Source organism: Thamnophis sirtalis, unplaced genomic scaffold, assembly GCF_051295495.1.
Source record: "Thamnophis sirtalis isolate CommonGarterSnake01/CBP01778 unplaced genomic scaffold, rThaSir2_p1.2 scaffold_3, whole genome shotgun sequence".
NCBI classification, from domain to species: Eukaryota; Metazoa; Chordata; class Lepidosauria; order Squamata; family Natricidae; genus Thamnophis; species Thamnophis sirtalis.
Window position 1 is genome coordinate 15,601,601 of NW_028261383.1, and position 15,064 is coordinate 15,616,664.

At 39.6% G+C, this 15,064-nt stretch overlaps 1 protein-coding gene across 1 annotated transcript; it reads right to left on the reverse strand.

The window, feature by feature from the left end:
• Positions 1-2,404: 2,404 nt before the first annotated feature.
• Positions 2,405-14,590, reverse strand: LOC148047270 (vomeronasal type-2 receptor 26-like). Its single transcript, XM_087708018.1, has 4 exons — positions 14,333-14,590; positions 10,666-10,726; positions 5,868-6,011; positions 2,405-3,315 (listed from the first exon to the last, which is right to left on the reverse strand). The coding sequence occupies exons 1-4, from the start codon at positions 14,588-14,590 to the stop codon at positions 2,405-2,407; spliced, it is 1,374 nt and encodes a 457-aa protein (XP_087564144.1).
• Between the last annotated feature and the right edge of the window lie 474 nt (positions 14,591-15,064).

Genomic DNA, 15,064 nt, shown 5'->3' on the forward strand with positions numbered 1-15,064 from the left:
ATCTCAGGGGTTGCCACAAAGAAGAGGGAGTCAAACTATTCTTCAAGGTACATGAGGGTAGAACAAGAAGCAATGGGTGGAAACTAATCAAGGAGAGAAGTTGTGAATGTTCCAACACTGGAACTAAAAGATGTTGGATAACCATTTTTCTGAAATGGTGTAGGGTTTCCTTCCTAAGCAGGAGGTTAGACTAGAAGATCTCCAAGGTGCCTTCCAACTCTGTTATTCTATTCTAACATATATTGTTTTAAAGAAGCATAGAGGGAACAATCCTCCAGACTTTAGGGACCATCACTAAGTATTGTAGCTTATGATTCTTGATGAATGTATTCTATTTTATTTTTCTTTATGTACACTGAGAGCATATTCACCAAAGAGAAAATTCCTTGTGTGTTTAGAAGTTTAGCTTCTCTCTCTTGAAAATGTAAGCTACCATAAGGCATTATAATGCAAGCTAGCCTTAGCTTTCAAACAGTTCATTTAGTGACCAAAGTTGCAATGGCATTGAAAAAAGGGACTGATGACCATTTTTCACACTTAGCGACCATTTTCACACTTAGCGACCGTTGCAGAATCCTCATGGTCACATGATCAAAATTTTGATGTTTGGCAACAGTTACAATTTATATTTGTAAATTGTAGTTATGTTGAAATAAAAAATATTACAATACAATATTTGCATTTTGTATGAAAATTTTTGTTGCTCCGTATAAATTTTTTAATCAAGCCCCTTCCCCCCGGTCAAAGATGTCCCTCTTTACCAATCTGAAAATCTGGTCACCTTATACAAAGGGAAACTATTGAGATAAAAAGACAGAATCACAAATTGGGGGCATGTAAGGATGTATAATTATATAAAGATAATGATGAGAATAGTGGGGAATTGTAACCAGATCTACATCTCAGCCAAAATTAAGCTGGGGGAAGGGGTTTAAAAGCACAATTATTTATGTATACTTTTCTGTTATATTGGTTTTTTTTACTAAAAAGGAAGAGAATACAGGTTAAAATTAAATATGTATATTGAAAAGGAATTATAAATACCATCAACATAAAATGGAGCTCACTCAGAAGCTGAAATATACCAAATAAATAAGATGAAGAGTGGGAAGTAGAGGAGAAAGTTAAGGGAAGAAGAGAGGGATAGGAGAAAGGGCAAGGTGGGGAGAAGAGGAGAGAAATGAGGAGTGGTAAGGGGAGGGAGGAGAAGGAGAAAGGAAGGGGAAGTTGAGAAGGGAAGGACAACAGAGGGAAGAAAGTAGATAGGGAGGGGGAGGAGAGAGGAAGATGAAAGTGATAGATAAAGTACAAACATGGTGTATGGAGAGCAGAAGAGCCAATAATTGGTTTTTGGGAGTTGCTGGTAAGATGAATTGATGTAAACATTTAATAATACAATATGATGTTGGTTATGTAATAGCATACATGTGATTATATGGTATGAAAATGAAAAAAAAAATCTTTAATGAAAACAAAAGGAACCATCTTTGGTGGGAAGATAACAGTGTTCTGTGCGCCTTCGGTGTTTAGTCATGCTGGCCAGGTGACCACAGTGCAACCAAGCTGATTTCTTCTTGGATTTCTTGTTTTTTTTTTCCAGTGGTATTGTATTGGAATGGGCTTTTATTATCATACATTTCAGTGTTTCCACACTTCTTATGTTGTTTTCCCTGTTAGGAATTTTGTCCATGAAATTTTGTTTAGGCTCTCTCTGAATTTGTTAAAAATCAGTTCTTTTAAAGTTTAAGGTGCTGGTTGGATTATATTTATTGCTTGTATTTGCATTATTTTGAATTCTAGTATGACTAAATGAATAAATGCATAATGCTCCTATAAAGAATCCACCGACTACTGGAAAGTTCTCTAATTTCTTTAAGCCATCTGAGATCAGTCAGGATCTCCAAATTTCCCAAATGCCCACCTGGTTTACAATGACAATCTCAATGATGATCAAACACTTTTCATTTTTATTATACAATGTGTAGATAGAGCATTTTCTTTTTCCTATTTCAAAAGGCAATTTTAAAGGAAGTCTGAACAACATGACTACATAAAGATTTGGAGTTTCCCACAGAAGGGTATTGAAAGAATCTTGTTGCTAAAAAATGGAATTAAAATAATTGAATTCCCCCCCCCCCCGCCATATTTTTTTGCATATCAACAAAATCCCATTGTACAAGTGTCATTTTCAAAAACCTGAATGTGGAATTTTGGGGGTCATTATACTAAGGGCATTAGAGAGAGAGATGCTGCTTTAATTTAAAAAACCTCAGAATTTTATAGATTAAGAATGGGGACATTATCTTCTAAATGTTCTTTAATTATTTCAAGTCATGTCTACAGCCATCTTATGTATACAGAGGAGTAACAATGAAGTCAGATAGAATGCTGAAAACTATTTTCTTCATATTTTTACGTTTCTTCTGGTTGTAAGTTGCTCCTTTGTATTCAGGTCTGGCCTCAGGATGATAATGTAGCATTTGGGGATGAAGATGCAGCCAAGAAGACCTGCGCTGGAGGACAAGATAGAGAAGATCTGCACAGCCACCATGTATTTCCCTTTGGTGCTGAGGTAGGTGGGCACAAAACTTACCCAGACACTGCAGAAGACCAGCATGCTGAAGGTGATCAGCTTGGCTTCATTGAACGTCCCAGGGAGATTTCTGGCCAGGAAAGCTGTGGTGAAGCAGATGGCAGCCAGGATGCCCATGTAGCTGAGGGTGAGGTAGAACATGACAACAGAGCCTTCGTTGCATTGCAGGATGATCTCTCCAGGTTGGGAGTGCAGGTCAGAATCAGGGAAAGGAGGAGAAATTCCCAGCCAGATGGAGCAGATGATAATTTGGACACCAGAACAAGAAAGGATGATGGAGTTGGCCAAGCTCTTCCCCAACCATCTCTTCACTCGCTTTCCTGGTTTTGTTGCTAGGAAAGCCAACACCACCATGATTGTTTTGGCCAAGAGAGAAGAGATGGCAACTGAGAAGACAATGCTGAACACTGCTTGTCGGAGAAGGCAGGTGACTTTCCTTTGTTGACCAATGAAAAGTAAAGGAGACAAGAAGCAAAGGAAGAGGAAAACCAGGAGGATGTAAGAGAGATCTCGGTTGTTGGCTTTGACAATGGGGGTTTCTCGGTTTTTAATGAATATAATTAAAACAAGGGCTGTGCTTAAAAACAAGAATAGGGCAAAAGACACAAGGATGATGCCCAGATTTTCTTCATAAGACAGGAAGATTATAATTTTGGGGATACATTGGATTCTGTCTTCATTTGGATATTGATCAGATGGACATTTGGTGCATTTTTCTGTATCTGAATAAACCAAAAGAATTGTTGTTTTTTTAAATCTCTCCACTCACATTTTAAGAAGAAGATTCTTGGGACAGCAGCTTTTACCAGGAACTTTTTCCCAAATGAATGTTTTAACATCTCCTTAGAATAAAGTTAATCAGAATACCATGTTTGAATATATATATCTGGAATTTGAGCAAATTTTAGGAACTATAGGATTTCATATCTGATGTGTAGAACCTCCATAAGAACCTATAGTATTAGACATTAATAATGAATCAATTAATCTTTGTAGATATGCTACCTGAATCCTGAAGAATTGCAATTCTTAATATACCAGATTCAGAAGATTTCTATCTTGTGATATCTGGCAAGTGGGCAAAGAGAGCTAGTGCAGCAAATAATATGGAACAACTAAAGGACTATTGATAATATGGATGGATAAAAGATTATCCATTATTTAACACAACAGAAATTGTGGATCAGTGTTATATTCCCAGTGAGCCTCTCATGAATATACTGCAATAATCCTTCGAATAACTATCCTAACATTATGCTTCAAGTTTCAAAGATATATGATATTCCTAGAAGTTAAAATATAGTTAGTTAGTTAGTTAGTTAGTTAGTTAGTTAGTTAGTTAGTTAGTTAGTTTATTAAACTTTTATGCCGCCCTATTCCCAGGGGGACTCAGGGCAGCTAACAAACCAATAGGAAAGGGGGGCAATACAAAGAAAACAAACAAGACAGGACAAAATACAAAAAACAGATTAAAAAACTCCTCAACAGCCGCAACAATTCGAGTGGGGCTGGGAACTCATCAGCCCCAGGCCTGCAGGAACAGCCAGGTCTTGACGGCTTTGCGGAAAGGCTGAAGGGTGGTGAGGGTCTGAATCTCCCTGGGGAGATCGTTCCAGAGGGCTGGAGCAGCCACAGAGAAGGCCCTCCCCCGGGGGGGGTTGACAGTCGACATTGGCTAGCAGATGGAATCCAGAGGAGGCCTAATCTGTGGGATCTAATTGGTCATAGGGAGGTAATTGGCAGGAGGCGGTCTCTTAAGTATAGAACAAAACTGTAACTGGCTGACAAACTACACTCAATGTGCAGCTTAATGTTCCAAAATTTAAGAAGCTGTCAGAGCTTCTTAAGAAGAAGAAGAAGGGGTCTACCTATTTTTCAAACCATCAGAAGGCAAGACAGGAATCAATGGATGGAAACTAACCAAGCAGAAAGCAATCTAGAACTAAGAAGAACTTTCCTCACAATTAAGAGAATTATTCAGTGGAATGCCTTACCTTCAGAAATTGTGGGTGTCCAATTGCTGGAGACTTTTCAGAAGGGACTGGAAAGCCACTTCACTGGAATGGTATAGGCTCTCCTGCTTGAGCAGGGGGTTAAACTAGAAGACCTAGACCAAGAGCCAAGGTGGCGCAGTGGTTAAAAGCAGCACTGCAGGCTACTGCTAGATCAGCAGGTCAGCGGTTCAAATCTCACCGGCTCAGGGTTGACTCAGCCTTCCATCCTTCCGAGGTGGGTAAAATGAGGACCCAGATTGTTGGGGGCAATATGCTGACTCTCTGTAAACCGCTTAGAGAGGCCTGAAAGGCCTATGAAGCGGTATATAAGTCTACTGCTATTGACCTCCAAGATCCCTTCTATTTGTATTTGTATGTATCAGTTTGTCAAAGATGTACAAGATAGCAGGTAACAGCGGAGTCAGGTAGAGCATTCCAGGCATTGATCACTCTATTGCTGATGTAATTTTCTACTGGGCTGGGGTCTCCTTTTTTAAAGATAGGTATGGGCGTGGCTAATGACCATAGGTCAGGCAAGAAGCTGGTTCTGAATGATACCGAGGTGAGCCGAGGTGGCGCAGTGGTTAAATGCAGCACTGCAGGCTACTGCTAGATCAGCAGTTCAGCGGTTCAAATCTCACCAGCTCAGGGTTGACTCAGCCTTCCATCCTTCCGAGGTGGGTAAAATGAGGACCCAGATTGTTGGGGGCAATATGCTGACTCTCTGTAAACCGCTTAGAGAGGGCTGAAAGCCCTATGAAGCGGTATATAAGTCTACTGCTATTGCTATACCTCGTAGATTGTGCATAGAAGTTCTGCTAGGGCAGTGGCAAGTTTTTTCAAGAAGTCGGCACATAATCCATCAGGGCCAATAGATAGAGATGGCTTTCAGTTGCATAGTGCCATTTCAACATTATCTATTGTAAATCAATATGTAACAGCTCATTACAATTGGTTGTCGTATGACTAGCCATTGCTGTTGGTGAATACTGAGCAGTCTAACTCTTTCATTCTGATCTGTTCAGCAGATAAACCCATTTTTTTAAAAAAAAATGACAGTAGTAAAGCTTCCCCAATCTGCCAAATCCAACCATTTCTAACCAGTCCCTCTTTTGAGTATTCCTACCCTGAAATAAATTGAGCAGGAGATAAACAGAAAACCGGTTTAGCTTCAATCTTGCAACTTGCCCTTTCATGAAAACACTTTGAATGAGTTCACTACCACAAACCTTCCCCTTCTTCTTCTTCTTCTTCTTCTTTTTTTTTTTGGTGTGACCCACCTATCTTAATGGAGATGGTCCCATCTGGACAAGGAACACAGTCATAGCAGCAAACTGGCTCTCCTTCTCGAGCCCTCTTAACAAATCCAGGCTCACAGTTTTCCACACATTGGGACTGAGGCAGAGACTGAGAAGAGAAAGAAGAAATGCCAAAGAAAATGTGTCAGAACTCACCATCCATGGAAAACAAAGATCAAACTGTATATTAACAGTTTGGAGTCCCTGGCCTTCAATTAGGTAAGTGTGAACTCTCTAACTAGCTGCAAATAGTTGCAGGAGATACAACTGCTGGCAGATTCTTCATTTAGTTCATCCCTTTTGCTTTTGGAATATCTCATTGATTCAACTTAATAAAAGTAGGAGGGATGGATTTAAGAAAAGGTTTAAGCATTAAGTGAGAACCAGGCTCCTTCTCATGCCTGCATTAAAATTTATTTCTCCATTCTTCACATATCCATGATTTTAAAGGATGATGACATATTTGTATTAAATTATACAATCAAACTTCTTCTAAAATATAAAGCAGGAGTCAAGCTATTCTCCAAAGCACCCGAGGGTAGGACAAGAAGCAATGGGTGGAAACTAAGCAAGAACAGAAGCAACCTAGAACTAAGGAGAAATTTTCCTGACAGTTAGAACAATTAATCAGTGGAACAACTTGCCTCCAGAAGTTGTGAATGCCCCAACACTGGAAGTTTTCAAGAAGAGACTGAACAGCCACTTATCTGAAATGGTATAGGATTTCCTGCCTCCAAGGTCCCTTCCAACCCTGTTATTCTAAATTCTAAATTTACTAAAGTTTTTTCCCCTATTAGATTTATGAAAATATAATAAAACTGAAAGAAAGGAGTGTATTACTGTGCAAAGGTTTCTTTAAGTTTACATAAAACATTGCAAAGCTCTTCCCCTTGGAAAGTAGTCTAAAACAGTCTCCCTTAAGGAATATAAGTAAAGGTCCTTACAAGTAGAAGTGCCAGCCTTAAACAAGAAGGTCTTTGTCTATTTTCTTAGTCAGGTGAGAATAAAACCAAGGGTCCCTTGCAGTGATGGCGAACCATTTCAGCACTGAGTGCCCAAACCAGAACCTGCATGCATGCGTGTTCATCAGTGGTGAGATTCAGCCAGTTCGCACCTATTCGGGAGAACCGGTTGGTAACTTTCTAAGCAGTTCGGAGAACCGGTTGTTGGAAGAAATCTCCTTTTGTGTTTTTCCCACTTTACAGGGCTAATCCTGTAAGGAAGGCAGGAAGGAAGCATCCTGGTGTTGTTTGTAGCCTAATCTTTATTGCCCTGCTTACAGAAACTGCCTCTCCGGTTAACCCTTATTACATTGTAACAGCTAAGGTAAAGCGTCCATCAATCTGAGTGATGTTGAGTTGGCCATGCCCACCCAGTCACATGACCACCAAGCCCCATCTACCTTGTTGGTCATTAGGGCAGAAAACCGGTTGTTAAATTATTTGAATCCCACCACTGGTGTGCATGTGCCTGAGGACCGGAAACCCAAAGATCATCTGGCCAGCACGCAGATGCCAGATTTTTGGGTTGTATTGCGGCCTCTTTTCAGTCTGAAAATGACCCCCCAAAAACAGCCTGGAAATGGGCTGAAAAACAGTCGGATAACAGCCCCCCAAATAGCCCAAAAAGTGTCTCCAAAATGCCCATGAAAATGGCCAAGAAAAGGACCCAAAATGGCCTGGAAATGGCCCAAAATGGCCTGAAAAATGGCCTGCAAATGTCCCAAAAATGGGCTGGAAAAGGCCCTGAAAAAGGCCCCCCAAATGGCCCTGAAAACGGCCTAGAAAAGGACCCCCAAAATGGCCTGAAAATGGCCCTCAAAATGGCTTTGAAAATGACCTAGAAAAGGACCCCAAAATGGCCTGAAAAAGGCCTGGAAAAGGATCCCCAAAATGGCCTGAAAATGCCCCCCCAAATGGCCTGAAAATGGCCTGGAAAAAGCCCTTCTTTTTGATCATTTTTCGGGCCGTTGTCTGGCGCTCCAGCACCCGCAAAGAACAGCTAGCGATGGCGCATGTGCCCACAGAGAGGGCTCTGTGTGCCAACCTCTGGCATGTGTGCCAAAGGTTCACCATCATGGGTCTACTGTCTAATTGCTAGTTAGATGGCAAGGAGGTCATGAAAACATCCTAATAAAGGAGAATATTTGTAGCTCAGCATTGGAACGAGGGGTCTTTGGCGCTCCCTGTGCTTGCTCGTTTTCCTTCAGATGTTTCATTACCTAAACTAGGCAACGTCATCAGTGCCAAACATGTCAAGCACCTTTTGCTGCAGGAGATGAACGTGAGTATGGCCCTTTCTTGGAAAAGGTTATTTCTAAGGCCCAGATAGACATACAAGAGATTTTTCTGTTGAAGAACTACAATCAGGTAACCCCAAGTGGCATGGAAAGACAGAGCCACATTTATTATTAGGTAAATTTGGAATCTCATTTATGCTCAGCTTAATGTATTGATGCTTTCTAAGCAGTCTGAGATTTCTACTCCTCACATTCAATTCTCAGTGAAGGTGATTTGACTTGGCCAACTTAAAATGGATGCTCCAGCTTTTGAAGATAGAGAATGGACACCAATATTTCTCCCACCTTATTGAGCAACGTTAGCAACAACAGAGTATCTTTATTGACTGTAAATGTCCGCCTTTCAAAACTCCCCAGTTGCTCATCACTGGGATCCAACAAGGGAAGAAGCACCCAGATTATGACGTTCAGATCTGCTGTTATATCTCCATTTTGGTCCACGTACAATTTCCAGTGGGAAATGTTGCAAAACTCATTCTTCTCCAGAAAGGGATGGAACTAGGATAGAAACATCCAGGAATTTTAAAAGGAGAAAATTTATTTTCTCATCCCAAGCGGTCTTTCCACATTCAAAACTTTCATCTACAGTTGTCAAACTTGCAAATATTGTGAGTTGGGAGAACAAGTGCTACCACTTTCTTTAAAAAGTGAAAAGGGCTCAGATAAATTGGTCAATTATATATTGGGAAAAAAACATGTACTGACAAAATATACTGCATTTTTCAGAGTATAAGACGCACTGGAGTATAAGATGCACCAAGATTTTGAAGAGGCAAATTAAAAAAAAGTTTTTGTACTCTCCACGCCTCCCCAAAATGGCCCATTTTTCATGAAAAAGACCCATTTTGTCAAAAAAGGAGCATGCATAGCCTTTAGGAGGCTTGTAGACTGCTACTGGGGGCTGGGGGGACAAAAATGAGGAAAAATGGCCCATTTTCTGCTCATTTTTGCCATCCCCATCCCCAGAAGCATTCTGAGAGCCTCCTAAAGGCTATGCATGGCCATTTTTGCAAAGGGGGTGGGGTTTCAGGAGGCCAAAAATGCCATATTCAGTGTATAAGATACACCCAGATTTTCACACTCTTTTTTGAGAGTAAAAGATGCATCTTATACTGGAAAATATGGTAATTGACCAAATTTGTCTATTAAAGGGAACATTTCAGAACTCATTACCAATACATTGAAGAAAGAAACAAACAATGAGATTATTCATAAAGGCCTTGGAAAGAACAAGAAAGCATGGAGTTCTGAAGATGAAAATTGCCAGGCTAATCCTCTCCCAAGTAGACCAGATGGGAAACATGACCACATGAGTTAATTTAACTTTATTGTAAGGGTACATTAAAAGAATCTTATAAATTTTATAGCACAAATATCCCACCAAGACCTTTTAGAGACTGAAAAGTTAAGAAGGATCCTTAAAATATTTTTAATTGTTATACATAGACACAACTCTTATTGTTTTTTACAAACAACTCAAGGTTGCTAAGGTATCCAACATATTTTCTTCTTTCTGTTTTCCCCACAAAAACCATCCTGTATGATTGGTGAACCTGAGAGTGAGTCACAGGCCAAATTCACCCAGATGGCTTTTATGGTTAAGGCAAAATTGGAACTCACAATCCCCTACTATCTAGCTTGATGCCATACCATATTTGTACATATCATTACACTTGCTTAATAGATTGTGTGATTGTTGGTGATGTAATTTGATTCCACCAATGTACTTCCTGAAAGAAGTAGAACTTTCAGAGCTGAGCCAATTAACCAGAAAAGATCAGTCTCTCCTTCACTGTTTGTTCTAATGGAAAAACTGAGAAGTCATCCATCAGAAAAACATGAATTTGGATTCCTGCAGAGAGCAGTTGGGCTAGATAGTTTCAGCATGTCCTTCAAATTTATTAACGTGGAACTCTTAAATTGGTAATCATAAAGCGACATACAGCAGCTTATTTAAAATGCATACGTGGTTTTAAAATTAGCATATATGTTGATGTTGTAGGGAAAGGTGGGATCTGGTCTTAATCTGTCAACCATCTTCAGAATGATACACAACTAGGAGGGCCGGGTACTCAGGGTCTAATGGAAGATCTGAAGGGTGGATACAACTCTCAGCTCAGGGGAAAGGATGTTTCAAATGGCACAACCCATGATAGAAAAGCCAAAATCCCTTGACTGGCCCACAGGATGTCCCTTCAGATACGGTTTGCAAATCGAGTTGTAGACCAATTCTTTCAGGGTTAAAGTTAGAAAAAAAAACCTATTCAGAACTAAAGATGTTAAATTACCAGCTCTTCAAGATGCATGCAGCTGAAGCCATTTGATCTTGCCAGGGTTCAGCCAAAACCTCTTGACCCCCATCCTCACAACTTATCCCCTAAGTAATTAGATTGGCCATGTTATTGGCCTTTGGTAGCACAAGGAGGTTGAGAAGATTCCTCTCCCTCTCCTTTGGAGTTTCACAGACCCAGGACTTCGTACCTGCCATGGCTGCAGTCTTGGAACCTCCAATCTCTCTGGGCCCTTCTTGCTTCTCCTGGATCTGGAGGAATAGGCAGCATTCAAAGCATAGACCAGAGTCTTAATAACGCTGTGTAAATGGAGGTGAAATGGGATCCATATACTCCTCCATTCCTTTTCAGGCTCAAGTGGCATTCTCTGGATGCATCGTTTCCGACCTTTGGCACAAAAAATGTGCTTTGAGTAAGAACAGTGAAAACACTGATCTTCAAATTTTCCAAGGAATTCAGTTCCAAAAGCACCATCAGTTGCCCCCTTTCCCCCCTGAAAAGCAAAAGTCCAAATACTATGCACATAGTTGTAAAGGCTCTCCTTTCCCAATACCATATATTCAATGGTTCCCACAATCCAGATTTTCCCTCCAATAGGTCCTGGCATATCTTCAAAAGTTAACTGTAAAGTAAGAATTCTGTCCCAAACGTTAGCATATTCTATGTAGTTTACAAATACAGTGACTTGTCTCCACTTAGAGAGGGCCTCCCTGAGGGGTGCTGCATGCCCAATGACTGAGAATTGTTGTGATATGACAACACAAATTCCACTCCTGACAAGCACAGAAGTAAAAGTCCTCATGAAATTCTCTCCCTTCACTGTGTCTGAAGTAAAGAGACCAATCAAGGTCCATCTGAAATGGAGGAGCAGTTGGACAATTCCTGGATACATAATCCCTTCTTTGGGGAGCATCCCGTGGAAAAAAGGAAATTGACTTTTATCACTCAGAGCCTCTGAACCAAACCCATCACTGATCTGAAAAAAGCAATGAAGAATGCTATGCTATATTTGAGGTCAGATCAAGTCCAAAATATTAGATTTTAATAAATCCAATGTGCTTCTCAAGAACATATTAGAATAGTTTATTGTTGATTACTCATTTAAACTATATCAAGGTACAGAACATAAAGTACAGAACCTTAACAGGACTGTACATAATAATAAAATAAGAACAATAAGAATAAATAATGCAATTCATATTTCTGTATCACTTCAATTTATCACAATCAGACCCACATTGACAGTTCCCAACTGAATTTTTTTGCTCAATGAAATGCCTCTATTATATATTGTTTTTGAAGTGTGACCACACATTCAAATATACATCAGTGGTGGGATTCAGCCATTTCGCACCTATTCGGGAGAACCGGTTGGTAACTTTCTAAGCAGTTTGGAGAACCGGTTTTGGGAAGAAATCTTAGTTTTTTCCCACTTTACAGGGCTAATCCTGTAAGGAAGGCAGGAAGGAAACATTCTGGTGTTGTTTCTAGCCTAATCTTTATTGCCCTGCTTACAGAAACTGCCTCTCCAGTTAACCCTTATTACATTGTAATAGCTAAGGCGAAGCACCCATCGACATGAGTGACATTGACTTGGCCACGCCCACATGATCACATGACCACCGAACCACGCTTACCCAGCTGGTCATTAGGGCAGAGAACTGGTTGGTAAATTAATTGAATCCCACCACTGATATACATATATATTTAATATAAGGATCACAATAGATAATTGGTCTATTGTACATTCTGTAAAAGGGATTTAGTTAAATCTTCCATTACGTTTTATTTATTTTATTTATATTACTTTGAACTTCCACCGAACAGTGTGAGATCAGGGTTTTAAACAATCAAACCCCATTTGCTATAATATTTGTTATACTATTCATCACAATACTATTAATAATAGAACTATATATCAATATAATTACAATAGTACATAACATCTTCATCATCAAGTTCTCTCCACATCAACATGTCCTCTTTTTTATATCTTCTCTTTTTCCCCCCAATTTTTTAAATTATTTTTTCCCTTCCATAAATCTTCCATTATGAATCATTGTGCACAACTGCTCAAATCTTGCTCAAGTAAACACCATGCTATCATGGTTGTGCATTTTTGCACTGAGATTCTTGGTCCAAATGGAGGGTCTATTTGTAGCAGCTTATCCATTCCATTTGGCTGTATGGTGGCTCAGTGGCTTAAGAACATCCACCAAAAATGGTGAATATTCCAGTGGTTCAATCCCTGGTAGCACTGTGAGATGGGGTGAGCTCCTGTTGCTTGCCACTAGCTCCTGATCTTTAGGAATATGTACTTCAGAATCCTGGTCAAAATGGTTAAAAACTTTGGTGGTCCAATCTCTGGTAGCAGCATGGGATGGAATGAGCTCCTGTCATTCATCTCTAGTTCCTGATTCTTAGGCATATGTAGTTCAGGAACCTTCATTAACCCTAGTAAGTCATTAATGTGTACATTGAATAAAATGAAGCACATATTCCCCATTGTCTTACACCTTGATAAACATTGATCCTTCTTGCTATGCCTCCACTGAACCCAAACCACACTCTCAAATAAATGCTTGTAAAAAGGGCCTTGATCAGAGACAACAGTCTGAGTTCCATTCCAAGGAATCAAATTCTTTCCTAACCGTTTTCTCTTTACTGTGTCAAATGCTGTATGTAGTAAGATTTAAATGGCAAAAACCCATTGTTTCCATTGATTGATTTTGGGGGTAATTTTTTTTTTTGTAATTGGATGGTTCAAGACAAAGCAATTGCCAATAGTGCATCTACTCTGTCTAAAACCTTATTGTTCTTCTGTAAGCACTGCACTGTTCATCTACCTACTCTCATCTTTCCGCAAGATGAAACTAGAAAAATGTGAGCCACAATGTCCGTAAGAATATTGGGTCAGTAATTGCAAAGTTCCTTTTTATTTCTTCTTCCCATCTTCCACCAAACTGGATGTAGTAGATATTGCTGATATCTGTCAATGAACCTGCAAAGAGAGGACCCCACCAGTCAGGATTATTGTTTAAAAAATTCTACCATTGGAAACTCTCCTCCTGGGGATCCATTTATCATCAAGTCTTTTATGATGAATTTGATCGTGAACATATTACGATAAAAAATAGTTGACATGTTGGATGATGTGCTTGTAACTTTTTCTTTAATGAAGTGGTTAATGCTCAGGTCCATAAGCCATGTATGTTTTCTCAAATGTAGGTAAGATAATCATTGGGATTATTTTATGAATTATGGATTTGTTCACCATGGAAATATCATTATTTTGTATGAAATTTCAAAGCTGCATCCTCCTTTTTTAATGAAGACCTTTTTGATTGGATCTAGAGCATATCCTCACTTTCAGAAATGTGCAGAAGAAGCTCTCAAAGCAAATAGGAATAGTGTTAGGAGAGGACTTTCCCCCCTCCGCGTTGTATATCCCAATCCACAGCCATGATACCTCTCAAGACCATGGGGAAAACAGCTCTGGAACTCCATAGGCAAAATAAGGGTGAAGGCAAAAGTTTCCTCTATCCAAAAGATCCAGAGTTGTCAAATATGCTTCCCTATTTTCTGTGACCAGTATGACTATAAGCTGGAGCACTTTTACCTTCTCACCAAAGGGGTACCTATTTATCTACTTATATCCCCCTGCTTTCAAATTGGCAGGAGCTGAGACAAGGTTAGGAGCTCACTCCATTGCATAGCACTTGGGTCTCCGGCATCCAATCTTCCAGTCAAAACCTTACATGCCAGCCCACCACACCCATTGTAGACAAAATATGGTTGGATTTATGGCTCATTCACTGCAACCCCACTCACTTGGCTAATCATACACACAAACGAACCTGTGGAACTTTGTGGGAGCCTACTAATGTTGACATCTGGATAGAGATGTCCCTCTTAGCTCCATCAACAAGACCCAAAAGATTTTCTGCCCTTCCACAGCTGTAATTGGGAACATTGGCTTCTCCAGTAGAGAGGATGTCCATCAAGGCTTCTGAAGTGCCAAAAGTATTGACATAGTTGTCATGGATGTTGTAGCCCAGTGTGAAATTGTGCAGAAGCTGAGGGTTCTTGCTGATCATTTGAATGGCAAAAATCATGATTCGCAGTTTAAAATTATTTACCGTACTGTGAAAAAAAAATGTTCATATTGTTATCACCATCAACAGAAACATTTTTTCAATTTAATCCTCTTTGTCTGCAGAAGCCTACTGAGTCTTAAGGTAATTAAGATCCATAGCCAAATACAAATTATAGCCACCTATGATGATATATATTTTATGAGCATTGAGACGATGGGATGAAGATAGTCTTCCACCACAGTTAAGAATCACATATACAACATTATTTGTAGCACTCCTAATTTTCATTTAACCTCTGCTTAAAACCATTCAATCATTAAACTACAAGGAACATAAAATGAAGACTATACAAACACACACACACACACACACACACACACACACACACACACACACACACACACACACACACACACACACACACACACACACACACACATATATATATATATATATATATATATATATATATATATATATATATATAAAATC

What these genes read in the sequence shown, in the direction of transcription:
- LOC148047270 (XM_087708018.1), bottom strand. Translation starts at nt 14,590, where the DNA reads ATGATTTTTGCCATTCAAATGATCAGCAAGAACCCTCAGCTTCTGCAC. An exon ending in GCTCCCACAAAGTTCCACAG is followed by an intron (nt 10,727 to 14,332) that starts GTTCGTTTGTGT and finishes CTATTCCTCCAG; the next exon opens with ATCCAGGAGAAGCAAGAAGG. An exon ending in CAAGACTGCAGCCATGGCAG is followed by an intron (nt 6,012 to 10,665) that starts GTACGAAGTCCT and finishes TCTTTGGCATTT; the next exon opens with CTTCTTTCTCTTCTCAGTCT.